The sequence below is a fragment of the Sorex fumeus genome, unplaced genomic scaffold, assembly GCF_029834395.1.
Source record: "Sorex fumeus unplaced genomic scaffold, SorFum_2.1 ptg000018l, whole genome shotgun sequence".
In the NCBI taxonomy this organism is placed as follows: domain Eukaryota; kingdom Metazoa; phylum Chordata; class Mammalia; order Eulipotyphla; family Soricidae; genus Sorex; species Sorex fumeus.
This window is the reverse complement of record NW_026606075.1, coordinates 30454025-30466067: the sequence shown is the minus strand read 5'-3', so window position 1 is coordinate 30466067 and position 12043 is coordinate 30454025. Positions and strand designations below refer to the sequence as shown.

Below are 12043 nucleotides of genomic sequence, written 5' to 3'. Positions count from 1 at the left end.
AGCAGAATGCTTGCAGCAGTGATCAAAGGCAAGAATATACATTTCAGGGGGCTGGAGAGATAGCACAGCGGGTAGGGCGTTTGCCTTACACACGGTCGACCTGGGTTCGATTCCCAGCATCCCATGTGGTCCCCTGAGCACCGCCAGGAGTAACTCCTGAGTGCAGAGCCAGGAGCAACCCCTGTGCATCGCCAGGTGTGACCCAAAAAGAAAAAAAAAAAGATATATATATATACATTTCAAAGGGGCCAGAGAGGCTGTTCAGCAGGTATATTTGCTTGCCTTGCATGTTACCCTGAATTCTGCCAGGGGTGATCCCTGAGTATAGAACCAGAAGTAAGGCCCAGATCTAAGGCCTGACACAGCAGATGTGGGATGGAAGGAAAGGAGGGAGGGGGAAGAAAGGAGGGAGGGGGAAGAAAGGAAGAAAAGGAAAGGAAGGGAGGGAGGGAGGAAGGAAGGAAGGGGGAGGGAGGGAGGGAGGGAGGGAGGTCGGTCCATGCCAATGTGCAAGAGGAAAACAAACGATAACACAGAGGACTAGAGCCCTAAGAGCAGGAGACGCAGGCCGTCCCCGCCGGCGCCCACGGTCCGCGCTCGCGCCGCCCGCAGGCGCCTTCCAGGCGGCCGCCGCCGCTGCCCGAGCGCGCAGACGCGGAGCCAGACCACGTGAGCGCCGGGCCCCGCGCGGCCGGGCGCAGGCGCGCTCTGGCCACGCCCCCTCCCGAATGGCGTCTCGGTCCCGTCCCGGAGACGCGTTCTGGAGGAACGCCGGCAGCCAATCGCCGGGGAGCGAGTGCCACGAACCGGCCAATGAGGGGCGAGCGGCGCGGGGTTTAAACCTTAGGTGCGGCCGGCGTCTCCCGGCGTGCTGCGGAGGAACGGCTGTTGCTCCTGCTCCAGCTCGCTTCTCGCTCTCGTCCGGGGCTCCCGTGCTCTCCGCCCTCGCTGAGCTCGGCCTGGGATCGAGGCCGCCATGGCACTCCGGGTCACCAGGGTGAGCCGCTGCGGACCGCGAACGAGCGCGGCGGCCCTTCGCTCGCTGCGGGTTCTCCCGCCCCGCGTCGCCGGCCGGAGCCCCCCGCCCCCCCCGCCCCGGGGCAGAATCTGGGCCGCGATACGGGGTGCAGGGGCCCGCGGGCCTCTGGCGGGGTCGGGGGGGCTTCGGGGAACGGTCGGGCGGAGTGGAGGAAGAGGAGAAAGGGAGTGGCTCGGCCTTGCGTGAACGGTGTTGCGGTGGAAAATTTGCTTTCAAAGCGGGTGGAGGGGCGCAGAGCGAGCTCCGACCCCCCGTTCGCCCCCCGCCCACCCCGGGAAGAAGCGGGGTCCTGCGATGAAAGCCCGTGACGGGCTTCGTGGATATGTAAGTTGGTGGTTTTTGAGGGCCGGCGGGGAGCAAAGAGGCCTGCCCCAAGCGGGCAAGGGGCTCCTGGGCGGAAATCTGGCGTGTCCTTCAAGCCTCAGTTTCCCCCACTGCGCCCCCTCTTCTGCCCGCTCTCCTCCCGAGAGCAGCCTCCTTGCCTTGCCCTGATGAAGCCTTGGCTCTAGCCTGGCCGTGCCCGGTTTTCAAAAGATGCCTTGCTCTTTTCCAGAACTCGAAAATCAACGTCGAGAATAAGACCAAGATCCCCATGGCAGGCGCCAAGCGGGTGCCCGTGGCCGCGGTCGGAGCCTCCAAGCCCGGGCTGAGGCCGAGAACTGCGCTGGGAGACATCGGGAACAAAGTCGGAGAGCAGCCGCAGGTCCCGATGCCTCTGAAAAAGGTTTCCCTCTGCTCGGGCTTCCCGGGGAGGCTGGGGGTTCGACTTCCACGGGGGCCGCAGGTGGAGGAAACCTGCCGTCCCCTCTCCCTTTGCATCCACAGGAAGCTAAGTCGATAGCTGCTGGCAAAGTTATTCCGAAAAAGCTGCCCAAACCTCTGGAAAAGGTGCCCGTGCTGGAGCCGGAGCCGGAGCCGGAGCCGGAGCTGGAGCCGGAGCTTAAGGAAGAAAAACTTTCGCCTGAACCTATTTTGGTAACCTATAAACCTTCTTTTCCTCCCAATTTTGGATTCTCTCATTTATTTTTCTTCTGGTTTTACTGATGCATGGAAAAGTGTTTGAGTAAAGAGTAACATTGACTGCCCCAGGCAAACTCTGCTGAGCACTATTAATGCCCACAACCTTTACAAAGATTCTCTCTGCCTGTGTTATTACCCATACTGAAAAAGCAAGGTATTGTCTTTTTCTAGTGGAGTTCCCGCCAGGCACATCTGAGGCTCAAACTCTAGTTGTCTGGCTTAGCAACCCTATAGTTTTATTGGATTTCCAATGCTGTCTCTATTTATTAGTGGTTTTGGGTAGTAACTGCCTGATTTTACTACCTGGCACAACCTAGCTCTATATAGAATTTGTTTGAAAGGAGTATCTTGATCTCTATGCCATGACCACAGAATAACAAGCCTGTAACATTAAAGGTGTAATGTAAGGTGTAAAAGAAAAAAAAATGTAGCTCTTCAGAAAATTGCTGAGTAATTGATAATGAAACTTTATATGGGATATCGTATGTGTAAATATATCCATTGGGGGGTGGGGATGCAGGGTGGATAAGCCTATAAAGATGCTGCTTTGCTTTCTTCAATAGGCGTATCAAATTATCTGAGGGTTCTTTGACAGTCCTCCTGTTTTCAGCCCCACCCTCTTACTTAACCTGTTCATTCCTCAAAACAGCTCAACCATCAAGTCCTGATACGTTCTTCCTCCTTCTTACAGTTCTATGCCTCTTCCTAGAATCAGTTTCCTACTTATTGTTTGTTTGGGGGCTACATCCCAAACAGGGTTCAAGGGCTACTACTACTTCCAGCTTGGTATTTGACTCCTTACAGTATTCAGGCAGAATTCAGGCCTCCTGCATGCAAAACATGCTCAGCCATTGAATTTTCTCCAGACCGCATTTGTTTATTTTTTAAAATTAAGAGCCCCTTGACAACACTTTATAGTGCCCTATATAGAGCTTGCTTGAAGAAAGGTGCTCAATAAGTGTTTGAGCAGTAAGGACTGGAGGGGTTGGGTGACTCAATGGGCAGAGCCCATGTTTTATGTGCAGAAGACCCAGGTTTGTTTTCAGACTGATACCTCAGTACAGAGCTGGGATTCCCCCCACCCCTCCCAAAAACAAAAGAAGTGGAGGTGAATATAGTTACTGATACGGTATTTAATCCTTGGAAGTCAGGGTAGAATCTGTGCTTCTGAGTAGTGACAACTCTAGCCTATGTTTTGAAAGAAGTCTAAAGGCCAGGGCTAGAGAGAGAGAGTACAGCAGATGGGTTACTTGTCTTCCATGCAGCTTATCTGGGTGCAGTCCTCCTCCAGGAGTGATCCCTAAGCATAATCTAATATGACCCCGAACCAAAAAGGAAGGGGGAAAAATGCTAAAGTCCGGCCTATCATTCATTTGAATTAACTTCACATGATGCTAATAAAACATTCATCAGTTACCAGTTTCATTGGAGGAAAGGCATATGAATTTGCTTCCTCTGATTCACGTGTACATGAGTAAAGTGTAACTTCAAAGTTCTATCTTATATGGCACTTGGTTGACATTTTATTTTTCATACCCATGACTTAGAAAATAGAACATCTTTACTAGAAATACTTTTATTTGAAGAAAGGAACCATTCAGCAGATGGTCTTTATGAGTTATCAATAATCTGACCTTCCAAGCTGTAGTATATGTTTCTCTGGGCTACTGACTTTGTTTTGGTTTGGTTTCAGGGGCTCTCAGGATCATGCCAGTACCTAGAATGGACCAGGCCCTGCCATTCTTAGCCCTCTGAGCTATCTCTATTTTTTTTGCCATGTCTCTGCTATTTTAAGAGGTCTCTCTGTTTGAAGGTTGACACTCCCTCTCCAAGTCCAATGGAAACATCAGGATGTGCCCCTGCAGAAGAGTATCTGTGTCAAGCTTTCTCAGATGTGATTCTTGCTGTGAGCGATGTGGATGCAGATGACGGAGCTGACCCAAACCTTTGCAGTGAATATGTGAAAGACATCTATGCTTACCTGAGACAACTGGAGGTCAGTATTCCTATTAGAAACTCTTTTTTTCTAAATTATTCCTAACTTTATTAACAGTTTACAATCATTCAAGCAGGAAGTGGGCAGCTTTTCACTTTAAATTTTTCCATTTAGAATGCCAAAAACAATGAATCACTCATCAGATCAATGAACTCTTTTTCTTTTTCTTTTTGGTTCACACCTGGCGATGCTCAGGGGTTACTCCTGGCTCTGTACTCAGGAGTTACTCCTGGCAGTGCTCAGGGGACCATATGGGATGCTGGGAATCGAACCCGGGTCAACCGCATGCAAGGCGAGCGCCCTACCTGCTGTGCTATCTTCCCAGCCCCTCAATGAACTCTTTTGGGCTTTTTTCGTCTGTTTTTGTTCGGGGCCATATCTGGCTCTGTGACCCTAAAGGAGTCTCTCCTGGCGGTGCTCGGGGGACCATATATTCTGCTGGAGCTTGAATGCTGGTTGGTTACATTCAAGGCAGGCAGGCACCCTACCCACTTTACTCTGTGTCATTTCTTATGTAGGAAGAGTTACCAGTAAGACTACATCCTCCCCTGGTTCAAGTGTTGTGGCTGTCAGACCAGGCCAAACAGGACTCAGGCACAGCAGTATGCGGTGCAAGGCATGTGTGCTACCACTTGAGGCACATGTCCCTCACCAGTCAAACATGAAGGCATGCATTCTACCTGTAACACTCATTATCCCTATATGCAGGAATCTTCTGGAAAGTCCACAATTTATAGTCATCACAGCTGGAAGCACAAGCCCCAAATTTTGGTTTTAGTTTTGTTTGCTTCGTTTAGCGGTCACACCTGGCTTTGCTCACGGATCATTCCTAGTGGTACTTCGGGGACTATATGCAGTGCTAAGAACTGAACTGAGACTGGCAGCATGTCAATATTATTAACCGCTGTATTACCTCTCTAGTCCTATGATTCTCCCGCCATGTAATACATTCTTTTATAATTTGTTTATGATTCACACCTGGTGACGCCCAGGGACTACTCACAGCTTGGTGCTTGCTGAGGAAGTAGGGGTTGCTGTGAATCCAGGGCTCCTGCATGAAAAGCATGACCTTAGCCCTTTGGAGCTATCTCTCTGGCCCTATGATGCATTTTTTTTCTCTTAATAACAATTACATCTTAAAATCTTCTTGGTTCCATTAGGCATCTCTGTTTTCTACAAGAAGGATTGTTCTGTGAGAATTTCCTTTTCAGGAGCAGCCTTTGGGTTTCTTTTATCTTTTTAGTACTTTTTATTTTATAAAGGTGAAGAAAGAGCTCTCTTGGAAACGAGTCAGCAGATAGGAAAGATGGTGGACTCTTGACTCCAGAACAGTTATTTGCATGGACACAAGTTGGATTTTATGTCTTGTTTTGGTTTATGGGCCACACCTGGCAGTGCTCAGAGGCCCATATGGTACAAGAATCAAACAAAGGTCTGCAACATCCAGAACAAGTGCCTTAATCTTGATGCGCCCTCTCCAGCCCACTTTTTGGTGTCTTTTAAAAAGACAGTTCATGTTCTCATATTGGAGAAGTAGTTTTAGCAAATACATGTGCTGGTCATTTTCTGTAATCTGTTTTGGGAGTTAATGACCTGCAGTAGGAATGTATTTCCAGCTGACCTAGTAGCTACTGCTATTTTCTCTACTTCGTAAACGTAGAAGTTTGTGGGAGATTTCTCAGTAAAATGAGAATTGAGCTGCCATTTGCCAACAATTCCACTTCAGGGTTTGTACCCCAGGGCCCAAAAACATTCAAGAGAGTATCGGCATACCATTATTAGCACGATAGCTTGGCTATGGAATCAAAACAGGTGTATAGCAAGAAATGAGTGTATTATGAAGTTGTGGTCTAAAAACATAACGGGGAGGGCCAGAATGATATTACAGTGGGGAGGGGTTTGCCTTGGACACAGCCAAACAGGGTTTGATCCTCGGCATCCTATATGGTCGCCCAAGCACTGACAGGAGTAATCCCTGAGCAACACAGGCTGTGACCCACTATGCAGCTGCAAGAAACGATGAAATCATAAAATTCACTGCAACTTAGAACTAGAGGATATCATATTAAGTGGGGTAAGTTGAAAGAAGGGCAATTGTAGGATGGTCTTATTTAACTGTAGAATATAAAGTAACAGGAAGAGGGAATACAAGGCATTAAAGGGGAATAACGCCATCACCTTGAGTCCAGAATTTAGGGAGAAGGACAGGAAGGGGAAGAAATCAAGCTGGGGAGTAGGAAGAGGTAGGGTAGGGGGTCAAGGATTTCCTGTACGTTGGTGGTTGGAGCCATGGTATAGCTATGTATGCAAACCACAGAGTCAGCAACACTGCAAGTATTGAATCCAGGCTTAAAAATGTGCATGACAAGGAGGCAGCCTGGAATGTGGGACGGAACCCGGGGACATTAGCTGAGGGAAGTTGAGCTCAGTATATGTCTGAAACTCAAATATGAGTAACTTATTTGTGTTAGGAAATTTTTTTTTTCTTTTCAAATCACACCCAGCAATGCACAGGGGTAACTCCTGGTTCTGCACTCAAGACTTACTCCTGGTGGTGCTCAGGGGACCATATGGGATGCTGGGAATCAAACCCGGGTCGGCTGCATGCAAGGCAAACTCCCTCCCCACTGTGCTATCGCTCCAGCCCCTGCGTTAGAAATTTTAAGTGAAAAAACCTGAAATAATAGTTTGGTGATTTATGGGGTTGGGGGTGGGTGGGAGGGGGAGTAAGTCAGTATGAGGTGTCTGCTAGCAGTGATGAATAATTTAAGAGCTGCCAATATGAAAGACCTATCACAGTCTGCCCTGTGTAATGTTTGGTTCTTGTTTGATAATAGAGCTTTTTGGAGGACCATTATAAATATAGTTAAGAATTGGAGCCAGAGAGATAGTACAGCGGGCAGGGCGTTTGCATTCCACACAGCTGACCTGGATTTGATCCCTGACATCCCATAGTTCCCCAGCACTTCCAGGAGTAATGCCTGAGCATTGCCTGGTGTGGCAAGAGAGGGGGGTGGGGAGAGAAAATTGGAGCTAGAGTGATAGAGTGCTTTGCCTTTCATGTGCCCAACCCTGGCAGCCTGGGCTTGATCTCCAGAAGTGACCCTTAAGCACAGAACCGGGAGTAATCCCTGAGCACAGACAGGTGTAACCCAAAACAAAACAATAGCAACAACAACAAAAATCCAAAGAATTTTCAAAGGAGCCAGCAGCCTGGCAGGGTTTGGTGTCCAGCAACACACATGGTCACCTGATTACCATCAGGGGTGATCCCTGAGCCCTTCTGGGTGTGAAAACCCAACCCCCGTACACACAAAAGAAGAATTGTAGAGTGGGCTATGGCACTTATTCTGTATGTGGGAGCCCTGAGTTCCATCTCTGCCGCTCTATGTTCCTCCAAGCAATGAATCAGGGTAGTCCCTGACCATTGCCCTGTATCGCCCCCAAGCCAAAAACAAAAGTGTTAGGTCCTACATGCTCCAGAATAATTCTTTGTGGTTCCGGGCATTTCTAGTCAGAAATGCCCCAGGGAGAACCCTGAGAGAACTCAGAGGACTGGACTGCAGCATGCTTGTGATGAATGGAAGGGTCCTGGGTTCGATCCTGAGCAGAGTTGGGAGTAACTCTTGGAGCACCTCCACGAGAGGCTCCCAAACCAACTAACAGTAATTAACATTTCTCTTGTAGGAAGAGCAAGCTATTAAGCCCAAATATCTCATGGGTCGGGAAGTCACTGGAAACATGAGAGCTATCCTGATTGACTGGCTAGTCCAAGTCCAGATGAAATTCCGGTTGCTGCAGGAGACCATGTATATGACTGTCTCCATTATCGATCGGTTCATGCAGGTGAGTGTCATCCCGTGACTGAGGGCTCTCTCAGGGTCCTTCCTCCACGAATACAAATACTTTAGCTAAAATTGGTCTTGGTGTCATTACCTGGGGCTTTTTGCCTTGGTGTCATTCATTACTCAAGTATTTTTTTCCCTCCTCTGCTTCTGCATCATAGCTCTGTATCTCTTTTTTAAAAAAAAAAAACCTTGTTTCTTCATTCGGTTTAAATTTCTTGCTGCAGAATAACTGTGTGCCCAAGAAGATGCTGCAGCTGGTTGGAGTTACAGCCATGTTTATTGCAAGCAAATATGAAGAAATGTACCCTCCAGAAATTGGTGACTTTGCCTTTGTGACCGACAATACTTACTCTAAACACCAAATCAGACAGATGGAAATGAAGATTCTGAGAGCCCTAAATTTTGGCTTAGGTCGCCCTCTGCCTCTGCACTTTCTTCGAAGAGCATCTAAGATTGGAGAGGTACAGGTTTCTTGAGAAAGCTTGGGTCATGGAACACCAGGGGATACTGCCAGCCAAACAGACCTAATTCAGCTGACGGACACGAAACTATATAGAGAAGGGACAAAGTTGCTTCTCTTTGTACTCAAGTCCCATATTACTAAGGCCTTGTGGGCAGTTGCGTTCGGAGTAGAAAAGCGTTCTCAGTTGCAGGTGTGGGCCTGACTGAAAGAAGGTCAGTGACCTGTGGGGTTTTGTTCCAGGTCGATGTTGAACAACATACTTTGGCTAAGTACCTGATGGAACTAACCATGTTGGACTACGAAATGGTGCACTTTCCTCCATCGCAAATTGCTGCCGGAGCTTTTTGCTTAGCACTGAAAATCCTCGATAATGGTGAATGGGTAAGTTTTGGCCCACAGGCCTGTGTTGCCCTAAGCTTCTGAATTAGAAATTCAGTGGGATTCTGGCAATTACAGGGTTGTTCTACTTAAAGACGGTTCAGCTTCTGTTTAAATATGGAATCTAGTCAGGGAATGGTTAAAAATGATTTATCTTGGACCGAAGATACAGTATGGGGGTTAAGGCACTTATCTTGCACATGGCTGGCTCGGTTTGATCTCTGGCACTGCATCGGATCCCTTAGCACAGTCGGGAGTGAGCCCTGAGTATCACTGGGTGTGGCCCCAAAACAAATGAAGCAAAAATGATGCCTTGTTTGTGCAAGAATGTCAGAATTCTTGTGTTGCCTAATACCTTCCTGTACCCCGGGGCTGAAGTGATAGTCCACTATGTAGCTTGCTTGTTTTGTAAAAGGCAAACTTGAGGGGCTGGAGCGATAGCACAGTGGTAGGGCGTTTGCCTTGCACGCAGCCAACATGGCCGACCCGAGTTCGATTCCTCCGCCCCTCTCGGAGAGCCCGGCAAGCTACCGAGAGTATTCGATATGCCAGACAGAGTAACAACAAAGTCTCCAATGGAGACGTTACTGGGCCCGCTCGAGCAAATCGATGAACAACGGGAGGACAGTGACAGTGACAGCAAATCATTAGGCCACTAGGGCAGATAAGGGCTGGAGTGATAGCACAGCGATAGGGTGTTTGCCTTGCAAGCTGCCGGCCCGGCCGAGCCGGGTTCAATTCCTTCATCCCTCTCGGAGAGTCTGGCAAGCTACCGAGAGTATCTCACCTGCACGGCAGAGCCTGGCAAGCTCCCCGGGACGTATTCGATATGCCAGACACAGTAACAACAAAGTCTCCAATGGAGACGTTACTGGGACCGCTCCAGCAAATCTATGAACAACGGGAGGACAGTGACAGTATGACTCAAAAAGCAAAAAAAAATTAAAAAAGGCAAACTTGAGTTCCATCCTCAGCACTCCATATGGTGCCCTGAGCACAGAGCCAAAAGTAACCGCCAAGCATCTCCAGGTGTGGCCAAAGAAAAAATCTTTTTGTAATCCCATGAGGAAGCCAGTTAGTTGCATAACACATGTGACATTAAAGCTGGTCAAGTGACCTGCTGCAAATTTTTCAGTTTCATTTACTCAATAAATATTCTCCTATGTGTTATGTGCAACTAGACCCTAGGAAAATGGATGGAAAAGGTGGCCTCAAGGAACTTAGAACCAAGCTTGGGGTAATGACTCAATTGGAACTGTATAATTAGGTTTGAGCACATTATTTAGCCTGTGAAACATGAAAAGAGAATCTGCGGAGAAGGGAATCTTTAGCTTTTTTTTTTTTTCTTTTTGGGTCACACCCAGTGATGCACAGGGATTACTCCTGGCTCTTCACTCAGGAATTACACCTGGCAGTGCTCGGGGGACCATATGGGATGCTGGGGATCAAACCTGGGTCGGTCGCGTGCAAGACAAACACCCTACCCGCTGTGCTATTGCTCCAGGTGCGGGAGTCTTTAGCTTAACTTAAATTTCAGTTAACCCATCATGGTTTCTGTCTCCCTACCCTGTTGTCAATAACACTTAAACTTTTATGGAGCAATTTTTTGATGCACACTTTTAATATTGTTATTTTCTTAGACACCGACACTACAGCATTACCTGTCCTACACCGAAGAATCCCTTCTTGTTGTTATGCAGCATCTAGCTAAGAATCTGGTGGTGGTGAACAGTGGACTTACAAAGCACATGGTAAGTCATTGAGTAGCGTGCTCTAGGATGTTGAAAATAGTGAAGATATAAGACCTTACACCCACAAGTGTATAGTTTATTTTTAAGGGAGTTAAAATGTTTCAAATGAGAGTTCAGATGGATCTTGTATTTTTCTCTTCTTTAATAATTACTACACTGTCTTCTTCCAGACTATCAAGAACAAATATGCCACATCCAAGCACGCTAAGATCAGCACTCTGGCACAGCTGAATTCAGCACTAGTTCAAGACCTAGCCAAGGCTGTGGCAAAGGTGTAACCTGTGAACTTGAAGACTCGGAGTACTATATCTGCAAATAAAATTGGCACCATGTGCTATTTGTACATATATGTTTCATTACTTTTAATAAAGATTTTCATCCTTTTTACTTAGACCTTAACTCATGGCTATTTCCTAGGGTAATTTAAAAGTTGTTTGAACAGTATGGAGGTATTTGGGGGCGTATGAAAGATGCTTTCAATTTGCCTGGGGGCCTACACTAACATGTGAATAATTGTTACTTTTGTGCTTGGCTCTTGTTCTGTGTACCTGGCTTTTACTGTATTGATGTGAACTGTGAAAGACTGATGTTGTAAAGACATTTAAAACCTTTGCTTGGTAGTAGAAGAGGCTCCCTGTGGGCCCAGTTGCCTTGGCAGGATTTTCTGCTCAGTTCTGCTTAAGTCTGTCACCTCTCTCCACTTGTTTTTCATTTGTTTTGGTGGTAATAATCTTAGTAATCTACTGTTATTATATACTGTTTTCACTTAGAGAAAAACTTGTTTCTTCCCTTTGCCTTTGTCACTGTGCAGTGTTGGAGAAGTCACACCTGGTGTGTGAAGTTTCCACATGAGCACTGCCCCATTCTCAGTGCTTCTGGGCTTCGAGCAGGTCATGCCCCACAGAACTGTGGCTTGGGGCTTTTGTGGCACATCCATCTCAGTGCTCAGGGTACTACATGGTGCCGGTGACCAAAGCTAAAGGTTTCTACCTCTAACTCTAACCCTTTGACTATTTCCCCATCCTCAAAAGTATCTTTTTAAAGTCAACTGCTTTTTACCTCTCCGGTATTTCAATCCTATCAGCAGTTTAAATTCAGTGTTTTAAGTGTTATAAGTTCATGGCAGGTAGTTTCAGATAATGTCAGCAACACACAAACCTAGTTTTCTCTGTGCTTGCCAAAACTGAAGATAAACCATTGTCTTCCATGTCTGTGAATTTGGCAAAAAATATCCTATCTTGTTTGCTGTTTTATGATACTAGCTGAATAAATGTTTTTTCACTTGCTATATTAGTTTATCATGTTCTTTATCAATGCCGTCTTTTGCTATGCATACATTTTATGTTCTTGAAGGTTTTTTTTGTTTTGTTTTTAATGAAGGCTTTTATATTCTCAGTCTTAAATGATCAGGTCAATTCACCCCAAACCATAAATACCTAAAATTCCAAATTTTCACATAGGTTTTCAGTAAACATTGTGATATGCGGTGGGATTCTCTCATTTTAATCTAGGACCATAGTATTAAAACCATCTTTGTCCAGGAGTAGG

The 12043-nt window shown here is 46.9% G+C and overlaps 1 protein-coding gene across 1 annotated transcript; it reads left to right on the top strand.

The window, feature by feature from the left end:
* Window positions 1-976: 976 nt before the first annotated feature.
* CCNB1 (cyclin B1) lies at window positions 977-10930 on the top strand. The gene is made up of 9 exons (XM_056112665.1): window positions 977-997; window positions 1593-1763; window positions 1865-2014; window positions 3873-4055; window positions 7743-7901; window positions 8128-8364; window positions 8607-8747; window positions 10385-10495; window positions 10666-10930. Exons 1-9 carry the CDS (start codon window positions 977-979, stop codon window positions 10771-10773), a joined length of 1281 nt encoding a protein of 426 aa, XP_055968640.1. The 3' UTR covers window positions 10774-10930.
* Window positions 10931-12043: the final 1113 nt, after the last annotated feature.